Source organism: Copadichromis virginalis, linkage group LG2 (assembly GCF_057382275.1).
Source record: "Copadichromis virginalis isolate Kocher_CV1m ecotype Utaka linkage group LG2, C_Virginalis_male_GT1.1, whole genome shotgun sequence".
NCBI lineage: Eukaryota > Metazoa > Chordata > Actinopteri > Cichliformes > Cichlidae > Copadichromis > Copadichromis virginalis.
In genome coordinates this window covers 33639089-33653814 of record NC_140619.1, presented here as the reverse complement: position 1 = coordinate 33653814, position 14726 = coordinate 33639089, and the positions used below count along the sequence as shown (strand labels likewise).

Below are 14726 nucleotides of genomic sequence, written 5' to 3'. Positions count from 1 at the left end.
GTGTTGCTTTTTGTTGTCTTTTCACCTGCTTCACTTTGTCAAACAGAGTGATTTCTTGATTCAACAGGTCTCGCAGTAATCACGCCAAGTGTAGATAGCGTAGATAGTGAAATCGAACTCAGCTTTTCAAAAAGATGTGGCTAACCACAGTTAATTCATGATTTAACAAAGAGCTGACAATGGCTTCTTCACATGGGGCCTTCTTGGTTTGGATATTTTTTCCCATAATAATTGAAATCTTTTAAAAGCTGTATTGTGTATTTAGTTCTAGTTTTATCTTTGCCTGATGTTAAAATGTTTTTGCAGATCTGAAACATTTAAGTGTGACAAAGAGGCATAAAACTAAAAATCAGAAAGGTGGCAAAAACCTTTCAAGGCGCTTTTCTCTGATAATGTTAGCAAAGCTCTTAATTTTATGATGATAAATAATTATTAATGATGCAATAAAAGTCACTCTACCACTGGTACTTTGTACTGTACAGCTGTAATTTTGTGGTGTTTATCAGGCTCATTACGTGCACCTCTGTTTGCAAAGACATCATTAAGCATGTATTTATTATATCTTTTGGGATCTTGCAATATTTTTCATCCTTAAAAATGAACAAACAGAACACAATTCTTTCCAAGTAAATGTAATAATTTAATTTCTTTGTAATTATTCATAAATATAAAATTCAATATTGCACAGTGTGAAAAAAATCACCAGAAGATTAAAACATCTAAATTTCACAGTTGCTGATTGGATGAAGACATATGAAACTCTCCTTTAGCGTGAATCACTTTCCTTCTTTCTTAAACCACTCGCTGTATCCACCAGTATAATTGCATGCGCTGAAATAGAGAACAGAGATGAAAGATGTCAGAATATAAAAGCTGTTATTATTACATCATAAACATGCAGTAGAATGCTGCACATTTTTAAAAACAACAACAACCAAAGATGGCTCTCTACAGTCTTAAGGACTTATTGCCTTTGTGTTAATGAAGAAGACTTGGAGTTTTTTTTAATGGGCCTTGTCCATGTATGTGTGTGTATTGTGTATTATAAGCAATAAATTATTTACGTCACATATCCCAGCTGTTGGACTTTGCCGATGGCCAGTCCTGATCGCCTGCCCGTCTGGCAGGAAAACACCAGCTCTGGTGCATCCAGCTGTGGCTTCTTTATGCCATACTTGGCCTTGAATTCCTCTGGATTCATTGCAAAAGCAGTCTCCACTGTATCAACTGAAGGAATCAAAGAAGAGACGAAGGTATAAAACATGAATATGCAAATGAAAACTTAGAGAAAACGTACAGAACTTGAAAAACAATCTCACGTGGGATATTGGTGCATCCTGGAATATGTCCTTTTGCTACCTCCTCTTCACTGCGGACATCAATCAGAATGAGATTTGGGCTCTTTCCCACAAGAGCCTTCAGTTCCTCATAGGAAATATCCTTGGTACCTTGAACATGGCAGAAAAAACATTTCATTAAATTAATTAAAACTACACCACTTTCTTTTTTAGATACAGGTTTTAAGTGACAAATCATCCTGACACAAAAATGCATTATTGATGATCTGTCATGGTCCCTGTGCCCTGCTGGTCAATCCTCTATTGGGCAATATGTTTGTGGTTTGTTTGCTCTCTCGCCCTCTCTCTCTCACTCTCTCTCTCTCGCCACGGCGATGCTCACTGCGGGCTCCCGCTGCTGGCCCACACACCTGCTCATCACCACACCGGCCGCTGATCCCAGCTGATTACTGCACTACTTAGATGGCGAGTCTGCACTAGTCTTCGCTGGATCGTTCTGTTAGGGGTTCCGAAAGAGACTCAGGCGCAGGCCAGGGTTTCCCTTTAAGCGAAGAACAGTGCGTTTATTCACAGTGAACACAATCACCAAGTGGCTATGTACAATGTGCAGGGGAAACGGGTCCGGGTCGCCAGGGTCCGTGGGAAACAGGGTTAGGGGAAAAGGTGCTCCACACTTTCTGTACAAAAGCTCCTCCTCAGTCACTCCTCTCAGAATCCGGTTCCAAAAACGATCTAAACACAAAAGGTCGGGTTAGCGGGATAATAACAAAGGGCTTTCAAGATACAGGTTGGCAGATACACAAGTTTGACTGACGCTGATAGTTCAACGATCCAGCGAAGACTAGTGCAGACCAGAGGAGGAGCCAGACATTTGAAACACCCGGGGCTTAGCCCTAAAGGGTAGTATGCATGTGGGATTTTTTTTTTTTTTTTTTTGAGGGGGGGGGGGGTGTAGAAATGACTGAAAGATTAATAGGCTCTGTTTTGAGTTTTGTTCAAAAAAGAATGACTTCATATAGGGAAATATATATATCACACATGCAGGACACCTTAAACTAGTTTTTTAATTGAGCAGCAAGACAGAACGAAGTCGGGGCTGTATCAAGACACAGGGACTAAACCCCAATTCAACCAGACCCAGAACTGATCCAGAATTAAAACAGGACTACAACAGTTCAAAAGCAGGATTACTGAGGACTTAACCAAGACATAACCACAATCAGAACTAGATGATAGTAGCACTAAAAATCATCATAGACCTGCACTACACTTATTTATTTAATTCTACCAAAGTACAATATTTAGATTGAGAAAAGTTTATATAATTATTTAGCCTTGTTGTGCAAACAAGCCTGCAGAACTTAATAAATACAGAATTTGAAAAATAGCAAACCTAAAAAGAAACACTAGGTACGAGATACATGAGTACCTATGATACAGTGATACTTTTAGTAAGCAACCATTTGACTAACATGTGTGTCTCACCTGCTCTTGTTCATCTCTGTTCTGTCCTCATTCTCCATCTCAATCTCTGCTCCTCTCTCTCCCTCTTTGTGCTGACAATCATCAAATATACAGTTGAAACCAGATATTTACAAACTCTTCAGATCAAAACACAAACACTTTTTTAATTGTAACATCAAATCAGACTAAATGTTTATTTTTTTAGATTGATAAATATAAAAACATATTTGTTAACTTTAAGAGTAAAGAGAGAAACTGTCTGTGTTTTTTAATTGCAAATGGCACCAAATTGTATTCAAATTGAGCCACACTTATGGAGCTCCACAGTTCTTTTCCTGGTGTTTTGGTTGACATCTCTGGATTTTCCCATGTCAAAGAAACAGGCTCTGTGTTTTGCCTTATATGCATCCACAGGTGTGCCACCAATTTACTCACATGGACTCTACTAACCTATCAGAAGCTTCTTCAGCTCAGAATGGAATCGTCTGGAGTTTTCTTATTAATTAACAATAAACTTAGTGTACATGTACTCCTAAATTTAATGAAAGTGATAATAAATAGAAAGCTCTGTCTCTCTTTATTCTGACATTTAACTAATTCAAAATATATTTCAATATTTATCTAAAACAAAAGTTTACTCTAAATTGATGTTGTACAGTAAAAATGTTTTATGTTTTCTCCCTAAAGTGTAAATATCTGGTTACAAATGTGAATATCCTGCTGTGTACTGAAATCCCTCTTGTTTTGCATAGAAATATACTGAACAACATACAAAGCATAATATATAAAATAACATTTACCTGAGTTTTTTCTTTGAAAGAAGCCTCTAATGTCCATTCTTATATTTCAGTACATAACTGAAACCAAATTAGTCGGGGAGGGTAAGAACTGAAAATATGAAATAAACACACGTAAGCTAAGACTCTCTAAAAAATAGCATTTGTTCGGCTTTTCATTTCGCCATTTGTTGATTCACTTGAAGAGCAAGTAAAATAATATTGGTCAAGTGATCAGTTTCATATCAATCTTTCGTGATGCACCGTCATATTTACATTATTTGTACGGTACGAATGATTTGCTTTGGTACCTGCTCAAACTTAAGCTCTCCTTAGTATGGCTGGCTCCGTCTCTCCAACAGCGCACTCACGGGCAGCAGCTCCCCCCGCCCCCTCGCTCAGTCGCTTAGTGCCTGAGCTTGGATCATACCAATATCAGGGGGGATTCACGCACAGTCGTAAATTCCCACAGTGTGCACTATGTGCTTCGAATATTGTGTGTACTTTTTGTTTTATACAGTTGTCAGCCAGGCATCTAACTATGAAAAAATTACACTCCAAAATACCCCGGGCTTCTGACAAAACAACCCGGGCTTAAGCCCCGTAAGCCACCCCCACGCTCCGCCCCTGGTGCAGACTCGCCATCTAAGTAGTGCAGTAATCAGCTGGGATCAGCGGCAGGTGTGGTGATGAGCAGGTGTGTGGGCCAGCAGCGGGAGCCCGCAGTGAGCATCGCCGTGGCGAGAGAGAGAGAGTGAGAGAGAGAGGGCGAGAGAGCAAACAAACCACAAACATATTGCCCAATAGAGGATTGACCAGCAGGGCACAGGGACCATGACATGATCATTGCCAAAGGAAACTAATTACTGTTCACGTGAAAGGTTAGATGAAATATGACACCTGCTTTACTTGTACAAAGGTACATGCAAACACGCTGATAAGGAAGGATGTACTAATGCAAACCGCACTGTGGCTACATGTCATTTGGCATGTGTAATGTAGTGATCCAGAGAGTATCTTTGCTTCATTGTTAGTGCCGCAACAATCTAGCAATAATATTCAAATACATGTACATGACCCAGCCACTTTGTTAGGTACACCTGCTCAGCTGTTCATCATCTCAAAAATTTAATTAACCTGTCACACGGCATACAAGGCTCACCAAAAATTAAATAATAGAAGAGTCATTTCAGCATGGTCCAAATTCTCTAAAGCTTATTTATAGCAGCTACTGGAATCGATACCAAGAAGAACTGAGAAAGTTCTGAAGCTAAAAGGGGGTCTTGCTATCAAGGTGTACTTATTAAAGTGGCTGATGTAAATCGTCCTAGTTATTTAAACACCGTAAGGTAAACAGAGTGTTGAGTTCAGCTATTAAAATAATTCGTTTCTCAATTCGGCTTTTAGTTTAAGTAGAAGATGGCCTGAAAAAGAACCTGACATTTAGCTCCCCTTTCATGCTATATTCCTTACAAGATAATTTCACTCGCATGTTGACTTGTTCTTATCATATAGTGTGATGAATATGAGCCTGTAAAATAGGAGTAAAGGTACACTGTCCTGACTGCCAGTGAAAATATGCAGATAATTATCAGCGGTTATTAAACCTGATTGTTTTTTCTTACTCGAATAACCGAGTAAGAAAAAACAATCAAGTCCTTAGGGAGACTTAAAAGCTTCCAGTTTGAGCTATTTATTGTTTGCTGAGTCATTCTTATCCTACAAAGTGAGGTTTCTTCATGTAAATATTTAGTAGTAAGAGAAATAAATGTGGGAAAATGAAACAGTTCAACAGAAGGACCCCAAAACAAGTTTAAGTTTACAAAAATATATAATTCAGATTTTTATGAAAGCACTCTATTACTTCTTCTTAAGCTACTGTAGTTTCGAATTGTTATTTTACAAATTGGTTACCCATTAAATTAGACGTGCTTCAATTCAGACAGCAATAAATATTTTATAGTTTGTTAACCTGGTTAACAAAGTTGCAGAGTGGGCTTAAAGACTCACCTGTGTTCGCCATCCTCTTTGTTGGGTGAAGTTGAAAATATGAATGGCATTAGCAATTATATATAATGGAATAATAATGCACCTTCTGCATGCATTTGTTTGGTGGCACCTCATTGGCTCACCTACTGGTAAAAGGTGGATCTTAGCCCTCGAGACTTCACTGCTTAGCCAATCAAATCAAAGTCTTACTCATTTGTTTCCCAAGTAAAAGCTAGAGGAGGTGTTTAGTGACTGTGCAAAAGCCTGTTTTACAGTGTATAGTTAGTGGCTTAAATATTTTTTACAAATGTTTTGTGCAAGTAAAAATTATGAGTGTGACATGCCTAAAGGATCAAAAGTAAACCAGTCTCAGTTCTTATAGTGCAGACACAATCGCATTATTAGAATGAAGTGAACCCAACCTTTAAGTGGAAACTAAAAAAAAAGAGGTTAACATATAGAGTTCTCGTTTAAATGATTTTATTTTTTAAAAAGCACTCAGCAGTGTCTATCTAAAAAAATAACATTTACTTTACATTCTGTCTTTGATAGATTAAAAAAACATCACAGATCTACAGAGGTTAATTTGCCAGCAAATAAAACTGTGGTGGCTGCAAAGTAGCATAATAAATGATTTGTTAACATTATTCCTCAACTTTACAGTCATATTCACTCATATTTACACATTCCTTGAAGAAGGAGTTTAAATAATGTTTAAATTCTACAGTCACTGATTACACCACTACAGAACTGCATTTGTCCAGATCACAGTGTTCCACGTGTACTTTAGTAAGTCCATCAGTAGAGTCTCTCTTTCCCTTTCGAAACTTCTTATACTTCCCACAGATCAGAGCTGCTATTACAACCAGTAAAAGGAGAGCGACTCCTCCTCCTATAATCCAGGCCATCAGTGTGTGGTCAGAAGATTCATGCAATTCATACCGCTTACATGAAAACTCTGAAGGATCGCTGCTTCCTGCGTTGTTCACTGCCACCACACACACTTTAGTTCCCACTTCCAAAGATCTGACCAAACCCCGCCGTGACGCATCCCCAAACTTTGGGACTTCACTGTCCCTTCCCTCGATGACTATTCTGTACTCAGATACCACTGAAGATGGAGCACACCACTGCACCTGTATTTTCCCTCTGTCACTCCCCTCACTGACTGGAACCAGCGCTTGGATACGTGGTGAGTGAGGACGCACATTAGCTCCACTCATCCCAGGGCAGAGGCACCCAGTTTGCTCTGAAAGTGTAACACAGGGAACCTGGTTCTCCGAGCAGGGGTCGTACTCGCAGAGCTGGTTTTTCTGGTGTATCATTGGGACGTTCACCACCCTAGTAGGAGCTGTGGTGGTGTCGTATTCAATAAGGTCATAATCATCCTGGCCTTCTGAGCCCATGTCAGTCATGTGTATGATCTGTGAATGGGTGATGGGTGGGGAAGCAGACGCAGCATTGGTGAAGAAATGGGAATGCATGGGAGGCAAGACAAGAAAGAGAAGTGCCACCAGGTTCCTGCAAAGTGAGGTCATCTCTGTGAAAAGAAATGACAAGAATAAATATGGTCACTGGTCACTTTACAACCATAAATAGACTGATTGATGCAACCTAACCACAGCTTGTTCATTAACCTACTTCTGTATATTAAAAGTATTCCTATGTAATTTTCTTTAGTTATGATGAAGTAAATTACATAAGAAACGCACTGAAGCAACAGTCACTGTAGCAAAAAAAAGGAACTAGTTACCAGTGATGGGAATAACGGCGTTACAAGTAACGGCATTGCATTTGGAGTGGCACAAATAATTTGTGTGGCATCTTATTTAGTGCAGAACACCTGATTGTTATGTAAATAGTTTGAAATGGTTATTAAAAAAAACAAAACAAGGTAAAAGGTAAATGCAAATAACTGGTGTTTGCAAACGTTGTGCATAGGATTTTAAAATTGACAATTTATATTTGCATTTAAAGTTATGAAATATGATTCAATAAACATGTTTGTGGTTGTTACAGTAAAAAATACAACTTTTTCTACTCCGATTGTATGTTTTTTTGTCTGACTTTAGATCAATTGTGTTAAAACAGTTTATCAAAATAAAAAAAATCCTGCAAATTCAGACACGTGAGGTTGTGCTGAAAAGAATGATACCAAACAAGGCAAAGTAAATAGTTTTTAAAGGTGAAAAAAAATGGCTAATTATACCCTGGACCCCAGAGTGTTAAACTTTTAAAGTAATGCAATAGTTACTTTTCCTAGTAATTGATTACTTTTAGAATCTTGCAACTCAGTTACTAACTCAGTTACTTTTTTGAAGAAGTAACTTGTAACTATAATGAATTACTTTTTCAAAGTAACTTAACCCAACACTGCTAGTTACTGAATTTGGTTGAAATTTCCAATTAATAGTTCTGCAGTGGTGAAATAGTGAAACTTTAAGATTTGTTCTCCATTTTGGCACCTTAACACGTACTGTTAAGATGAACAGTAACTGTTAACATCTTAACTGTTAAAACAACTCCACGCTGTTTGATACAAAGACACATTTTTCTTTCAGTTCTCCTCTGCTCTTCGGTGTAATACTTTGGAGTTCAGATATAATCAGTCCCTCTCTTTTCAGAGAGCCATCAGGTGTGGAGAAAAGTAATGGAGGGAACATAAAAAAATAATTATTAATATTATTTTTTAGCTTTGAGACACTTAAGTTACCTTAGCAGTATGCTTGGTATTACTATCCCGTTGCAGGATGACTTGCGGTCTAGATAACAGGATAACAGATAAGTTTCTATGCACGTCAGAATTCATTGTGCAACTGCCCTCAGCAGTCATATCGTCAGAGGAGATAAGCTTGCTAGCACCTGTGGTAGCCATAACATCCTCACCACCATTTTTAAAAAACAAGCTTTAGATCTTGGGCAGTTCTTCTTTGCCTCCACACTTTGATCTCGCTCTTACTCTGATACAGCTTAATCTTGTTCTCGTCTGTCCATGACGCCTTATTTTTCAGAATTCTGCAGGCTCGTTTAAGTACTTTTTAGATTTAAACTGTAGTCTGGCCATCCTGTTTTTGTGGCCATTTAGTGGTTTGCATCTTGCTTCTGTATTCTGTTCATGAAGACTTCGAAGTCGCTGACAAACACAAACACATACCTGCCCCCAAAGATCTGTTTCTTTACCATAGTGAGGGTTCTTTTGTCCTCAGCAGTGGTCTTCGTTGGGTTAATCGTCCCTTTGTGATTACAGGGCTGATGTCTTTAACTGTTTTATTCTTCTCATAATACCTTTAGCTTTTTCCTGTTGTTGAACAATGGCAACTACAGACTCTGTAGAAGCAAGTATAAGTAACGTATCCCTACGCTAATGGACCAATGTCCAACTTTGATAAGATAAGTGGAAGAGAATGGCTGGCTGGCTGGCTGGATGGATGGATAAATGGATGGATGGAAAGAGTGGCACTGGCAAGCAGAGAAAAATGCATCCTTGTCCCAAACATTATGGAGGGTAATATATAAAAGAAGAGAAAGATAAAAGAGTTTTTTAAGTCTGGTAATACATAAAATAAAATTCTTTGGCTGGATTCGAGGCACCAGGATGCTGTTTGCCTTGGTTTACAGCTCATAAATGCTCTTGTGTACACTCAAACATCTGCAGTGTCCTGTCCTGTAAACACGGATAGATAAATAAATACTGAGTGCGGGAAGACAAGTACAACTACCCCATCAGCACTACCATTGTTACCTGGCAGAAAGCCAGGGGAGTTTTGTGGGAACCCAAAATGTAGAAAAAGCCGGCTGGCTTTCATTCTGGTCAGTTTACAAAATTATTCATAACAGTCAGAAAACATTTTTCATGCTGTTAAACGATAATACTTATGACTAAACCTCTAAAAATAAAACATGGAGCAAAGAAAATACTGAAATGGGTCTACAGTACCTGCTTAATGCTGATGGATGTGTCAAGTCTCAAGTCTGAAGTTCTTTGTTTCCACTGTGGCTGCTCTCACCGTGTGCTCCCGACTGTTCTCAGTCTTAAGCTGTTTCTCTCAGACTCTCTCCTCCTCCTCATCTACACCCCCTCATCATTCTCTCCCTTCTGGGCCTCCCCCCACCTCCTCTTTTTACTCTTTTTTCACTTCTTCCCATTTGTTTTTCTTCCAACTGACCAGCAGTGCTCTTTTATTTTGTTAATCCGTGTCTGGAATTTGTGTTTGAATGTGCGTTACGAGGGAGAGGGGGAGAGTCGCCATGTGTCTGTGTGCTGCTCAGCATATTAATTTGCTAAGTAACAGCGGGAGACAGGCTTGTGCTTGTTGCTCGGAGTGTTTTTCACAATCTGTAGGTGTAGCTGTCTGTTTTTCCATGTTATATGCAGGTGTTATTATGGAAGGGGACAGCACATAAGGTCACCTAACTACGTGTTTATTTGTGCTTCTCAGAGTCAGGAGGGGGGTGAGGAATGCTTGGGTGTATTTATTAAAGTTGTCCTGCATCTCTTGTAACCCCTCATTGTGAGACATTGGAGAGAAACGATGGAGGTTTGTTTTGTTTTTACCCTTTTATGGGATAAAGCTGGCAGAGTACACATTTTTTCTTTCTTGTTCCAAATGCCACTGTGGTACAGAATAGAGGAAAAGTACCAGCGCAGGAGCCTCCTTTTATCGTTAAAGATTCACTCAACTCATATCACTGACATCTCTGGATCCTTCATTTCAGAAACAATTCCTAAGATCTTTGGCCGTTTTTAGTCAGTAGAGTCACGCTGAGTGTTTTATACAACATTACAGTTCTTTGTTTGGGAGGATGATGATTGGCTTCTTTGTGTGTAAAACAAAAAGTATACAGTGTGTTTAAAAAGTCATAACTGCCTTTGAATTTTCTTAGAATGATTATTTCGTTTAAATATGAGAAGATTTGAAGGCAAATCTGTTAAGATTTTAGTGAGTATGAGTTTACATATGAGGGCAAAACGATTGAAGAAAGCTATAAATCTGTCCAGATAAAAATACAATAGAAAAGAACCTAAACATGCAGTCATTCAAAGTGGAACAACATAGTTACTGGGCCAGGTTGCTTATAACTTTAACTCTCAAAAAGAAGAAGCTGAAGTTGGAGCTTTAAGAATACACAAAATAACATAATATGAATCCACACTGGGAAAAGGTATGCTGTGCACAAAAACTTAGATTTAGACCCGCATAGCTCTAAAGGGTTGAAAGTGAGGTGTAGCCTTTCATCTTTCATAACATCTACAGTCTTTCTCCTAATTACCTTTAAAAATTCTTCACTATCACATTTAAGACCTTGACTCTCTATGTGCTTGTTAAAAAGGAGTCTAGCTGAGTCATCAGTTAGGAAATTCTGTAACACATTTTCAGAGAAGAGCAGAGGCGCTTCACAAGTGGTTGTGCCTGTTGTGGGAAATGAAACAGTGTTGCACATCTTGGTTTTATTATCATGCAGAAGAAATATTGAATCCAAATGTTCTTTTCTCCCCAGCACAGCCTTGTTCAAAGGCTGCGATGAAGGATTAAAAAGCTGAATTGAAAAGTTCAGACTTTCAAACAGGTCAAGTGAAACAGATATGACTTCTCAGTTTAGACCTAATGAACGTTCCCAGGAGTCGTCAGATATCGATTATTTCTGAAATGTCATCTATTCCACATCTTTGGTCACTTGATATTCGTGGTATTACCCTTAAGTAGTATCTCAGTGCTTACTGGATGAAGCAAACATTTGATGAACGCATTCACGTCCTCGGGATTAACTGTAATCGTGTTAGTCATGTCAAAATGGAAAACTTTCCATTTCCGAGTACTTTAATTTTTGAATGAAGACCTGTGAAACGTTCCCTGCTGTCACAGCTGTATTTTAATGTTTATCCAAAGACATTTTAAGGGACAATCTTGATACTGGGAGAACTTCCGGTTCTTAATATCTTATTTGGGGAAAAAGTTAGCAAAGCTTTTCAGTGGTTACATGACTGCTGATCCTGGGGTTATTTAAGACACTGAAGAACTATTTCAGCGGTTCTTCAAAGCCAAGTGCTAAGACCTGGTTTTAAAATGACTTGATTTATTGCTCATTAGCAATAAATGCAGATTATGTCTCTGAACAAGGCAGCGTAGCTTTTCTCCTTGCACTCCTGTGTTTAGTCAGTCAACCAAGCATGAATATAACATGTATCATTTATGTGTCATAACTGAGTAGAAAATTCAGGAAGAGCTACTGTAAATTCAGTAGGAAAGAGCATATTTAGAAAGGTCTCCTTAAGTCGTCCCCCATATGTATATTCTGTCTTCACGTTGTTTTGGCTACGTGAAACCACCATTTCTTCCCCTGTCTGACCCCCCCGTTTGCCACGTCAGAAATTGCTAAGTATCAACAGTTTCCCTGAAACTGTCTGGTACAGGTTTCTGTGGTTCATCAAGTTGAAGTCATTCATTTCAACATCCAGTCAATCCTTGAGGACAGTCCAGGATCTGTGATAACGATTCTTCTCTCATTACAGAAATACTCTCACATTTTCAGCACAGCAGTAAGTTTTTTCTTGCTTCATCCAGCTCAGCGTGGGCATTTTGCTCCATTGTTTTTTTTTTTATTTTAAAATAAGCAAGATCGTGTTTTATGACACTAACAATAAAGAGAGCCAAAGAATTTCACTCTGCATGAACACAGTGTCAGATTAAAAGAAACATACAGAAACAGTGGCTTACAATAAAGATTTTTTCAAAGGTCTGCAAGCGACGACTCAGCCAACGATACATCTAGACAGACTCCAACACAGAGACCCTTCCATCAGCTTGTATGCTATTTGTGTGTGTGAGGTCACACTTGTGAGGGTAGGATTACGTCAGATAAAGAAGGAGCTCCTCTCTTCGTCAAATATGGAAAGCGGAATCGACAGAACAGAAATGGAAGCAAGTATCTGCTATTTTTAACACGCTACAGCCGATCAGCCAATTTTTTTTTAAAGATTAAATTTATTGCCTGTTTTTTTCATGTTCATTGTCAACTCTGGAACAACTACTTACAGGCAAAAAAGTATACAGCATAGAGTCAGTGACTGACTATGTTCAGTAAATCTTGTGATCGTTGGGAGGTGAGTAATTCCTGGATGAATGGCTTGACTTCCTTATTCAGCTTTTTCTCTCAGGTAAAACCAAGCAAACGCAGGTGGCTGAAGGAAAACTATGCACAGACTGAGCTGATAGCTGATATAGTCACTGTTTTGTCTTCACTGGTTTTTCTAACATGCCCTTATGTACTGATAAGGTCAGCAGTTTTGTTAAAGGTGGAGATCATCACTAAGGAGGCCAAGCTTTTTCTTTTTAAATTACTTTCCGCGGTCAGTTTTAGGCCAGACTGTTTTTTTTTTTGTTTTTTTTCATAGAAACTGTGGTTCAGAGGTCCCTGAGGAATAAAGGAAGCCATAAAGATTGAGTCACATTACTTGAGATAGTGAGTTGCCTGCCTGTGCACATTCCCCTTTCTTTCCCTCCTACATGTTTGATCACGTTGCTGTATGTGACACACAGCCATGACCACATAGACAACTCCATGGTTTAAACTTGTGGTGTAGTAGTGGTTAAAAAAAATCCCTACTGATATGGAATTATTTTATTTATTATTTTCCTGAGTAAAACAACAATTATTCATTAAATAGGGAATCTCCTCTAACATATGTTTATTGAATCAAAATAACATCCCTTTAGTTTCCCATTCACGTATTCAGTTTCTGATTGATTTGGCGCGACTTAATCAAACTCATTCTCCAGTCCCTCTCATAGTCCATATGTCTCTGAGGATTTAAGCTATTTCTGTTTAAACAGGAAGCACTGCTATTGGCTAAATCCCAATCACCTTTGACCTCCCACTTCACTCAAAAGGAATCTCGTGGTAGGGTTATTACCAGAATCTGTGATGTTGTGTGAACCGCTACTTTCAGCTTAAAATAGCCGTGGAACTAGAATGCAGTCCCAGTCAGCGTGACGTCCCAGTGATCCTCCAGAGGATAATTGGAAACAGAAGTGTAATGTAGCAGTACTATGTGATGATGAGGTCCCACATTCCTAAATCTGGCCACAATAGAGTGAATTATAAATTTGAATTGGATTTGTTTTGTTTTATTGGCCTTTTAAATCACACAGAGGGCTTTATTTCTATTTTCTTTTTCCCTTTCCCTTTTTTTCCCTCTCTCTTAAAAAACTGGAATGTGTGTAAAATTTTACGCTCTATTTTTTATTTTTTTTACTTTCATGTAGGCTTATATGAACCTTTTAATTTTTTTCCCTCTGTAAATAACTTTTTTCAATTTTGAATGGTGCTATACAAATAAAAAAATTAGTATTGTTATTAATTTGATTCCCCAATGAACTTACAATACCTATGCGTATTTTATTAATTATTTATGTGTCATGAATCGGATCAAATCTCAGACAAAATACAGACACCAGACAGACAGGGGGCTTAAATAAACAAGCATGTATTTTATTAAATTAAGCTCGTAGACATGTGGAATTGCTGTCAGTAGAAAGCAGGTATATGATGAATGTATCTGAAGGAAAGGAAGTTTACCAAAAGCAAACAAAACCCAAACCAGCCACTCTTCTCCCCAGCAGATGAGAGCGTGCTAGAGGGAAGGGAAAGTATTTTAGCACAGAGCCCCTTTTAAAAGCCATTAGCCAAGTTCCAACAGGCATGTTTCCGATAAGACCTGTCAGCCACACCTGTTTCCTACATAAAACTGAGGTTACATTCTAAAAGTCCTTCGCGTTTTCTTCATCCTACCCGCCTTTCCTTGGCCTTGATAAAAATGTCAACAAGGTCAATATGTCATGAAGACTCAGATAAAGAGAAGAGTGATGCAATGAGAATCCAAACTAGTCTCCTTAACAATGTAATTCAAGATGCCTGCAGTGTCAAAACTACAATGAAATGCAAAACGAGCATCTTAATTCACAACATGTTGTTAACTTCTTGTTATATGCAGGTCATGTAAAAGACAACGGTTTTACCTTCAAAGGTCGGAATTTTAAAGAAGAAGAAACAAAGAGGGCCAGATTTAGAGTTTGTTGCAGCACAAAGCCTTCTTTTAGCATTAAAAGGCTACTGGATTTAAGATAGATAGGCCAGGTGAAAGCCTGTTGTGGTTCTGTCCTTCTAGCAGTGTTTTTTAATTTGAAATGAGAGGCGGAGA

General features: G+C 38.4%; 2 protein-coding genes across 2 annotated transcripts; both read right to left on the bottom strand.

Moving 5' to 3' along the window:
- Positions 1-627: 627 nt before the first annotated feature.
- LOC146717794 (thiosulfate:glutathione sulfurtransferase-like) lies at positions 628-5917 on the bottom strand. Its single transcript, XM_085431099.1, has 4 exons — positions 5549-5917; positions 1320-1448; positions 1065-1227; positions 628-831 (listed from the first exon to the last, which is right to left on the bottom strand). The coding sequence occupies exons 1-4, from the start codon at positions 5559-5561 to the stop codon at positions 777-779; spliced, it is 360 nt and encodes a 119-aa protein (XP_085287225.1). The 5' UTR covers positions 5562-5917; the 3' UTR covers positions 628-776.
- Positions 5918-5990: 73 nt separating this feature from the next.
- On the bottom strand, positions 5991-9588 carry LOC146717793 (LRRN4 C-terminal-like protein). Its single transcript, XM_085431084.1, has 2 exons — positions 9465-9588; positions 5991-7067 (listed from the first exon to the last, which is right to left on the bottom strand). Exon 2 carries the CDS (start codon positions 7063-7065, stop codon positions 6262-6264), a length of 804 nt encoding a protein of 267 aa, XP_085287210.1. The 5' UTR covers positions 7066-7067; positions 9465-9588; the 3' UTR covers positions 5991-6261.
- Between the last annotated feature and the right edge of the window lie 5138 nt (positions 9589-14726).

Excerpts from the sequence above, each read along its gene's own strand:
- LOC146717793 (XM_085431084.1), bottom strand. The coding sequence starts at position 7,065 with ATGACCTCACTTTGCAGGAACCTGGTGGCACTTCTCTTTCTTGTCTTG.
- LOC146717794 (XM_085431099.1), bottom strand. Across the intron at positions 1,228-1,319 it reads AGGATGCACCAATATCCCAC|TTGATACAGTGGAGACTGCT; the intron begins GTGAGATTGTTT and ends TGATTCCTTCAG. Across the intron at positions 832-1,064 it reads CAACAGCTGGGATATGTGAC|CGCATGCAATTATACTGGTG; the intron begins GTAAATAATTTA and ends TCTCTATTTCAG.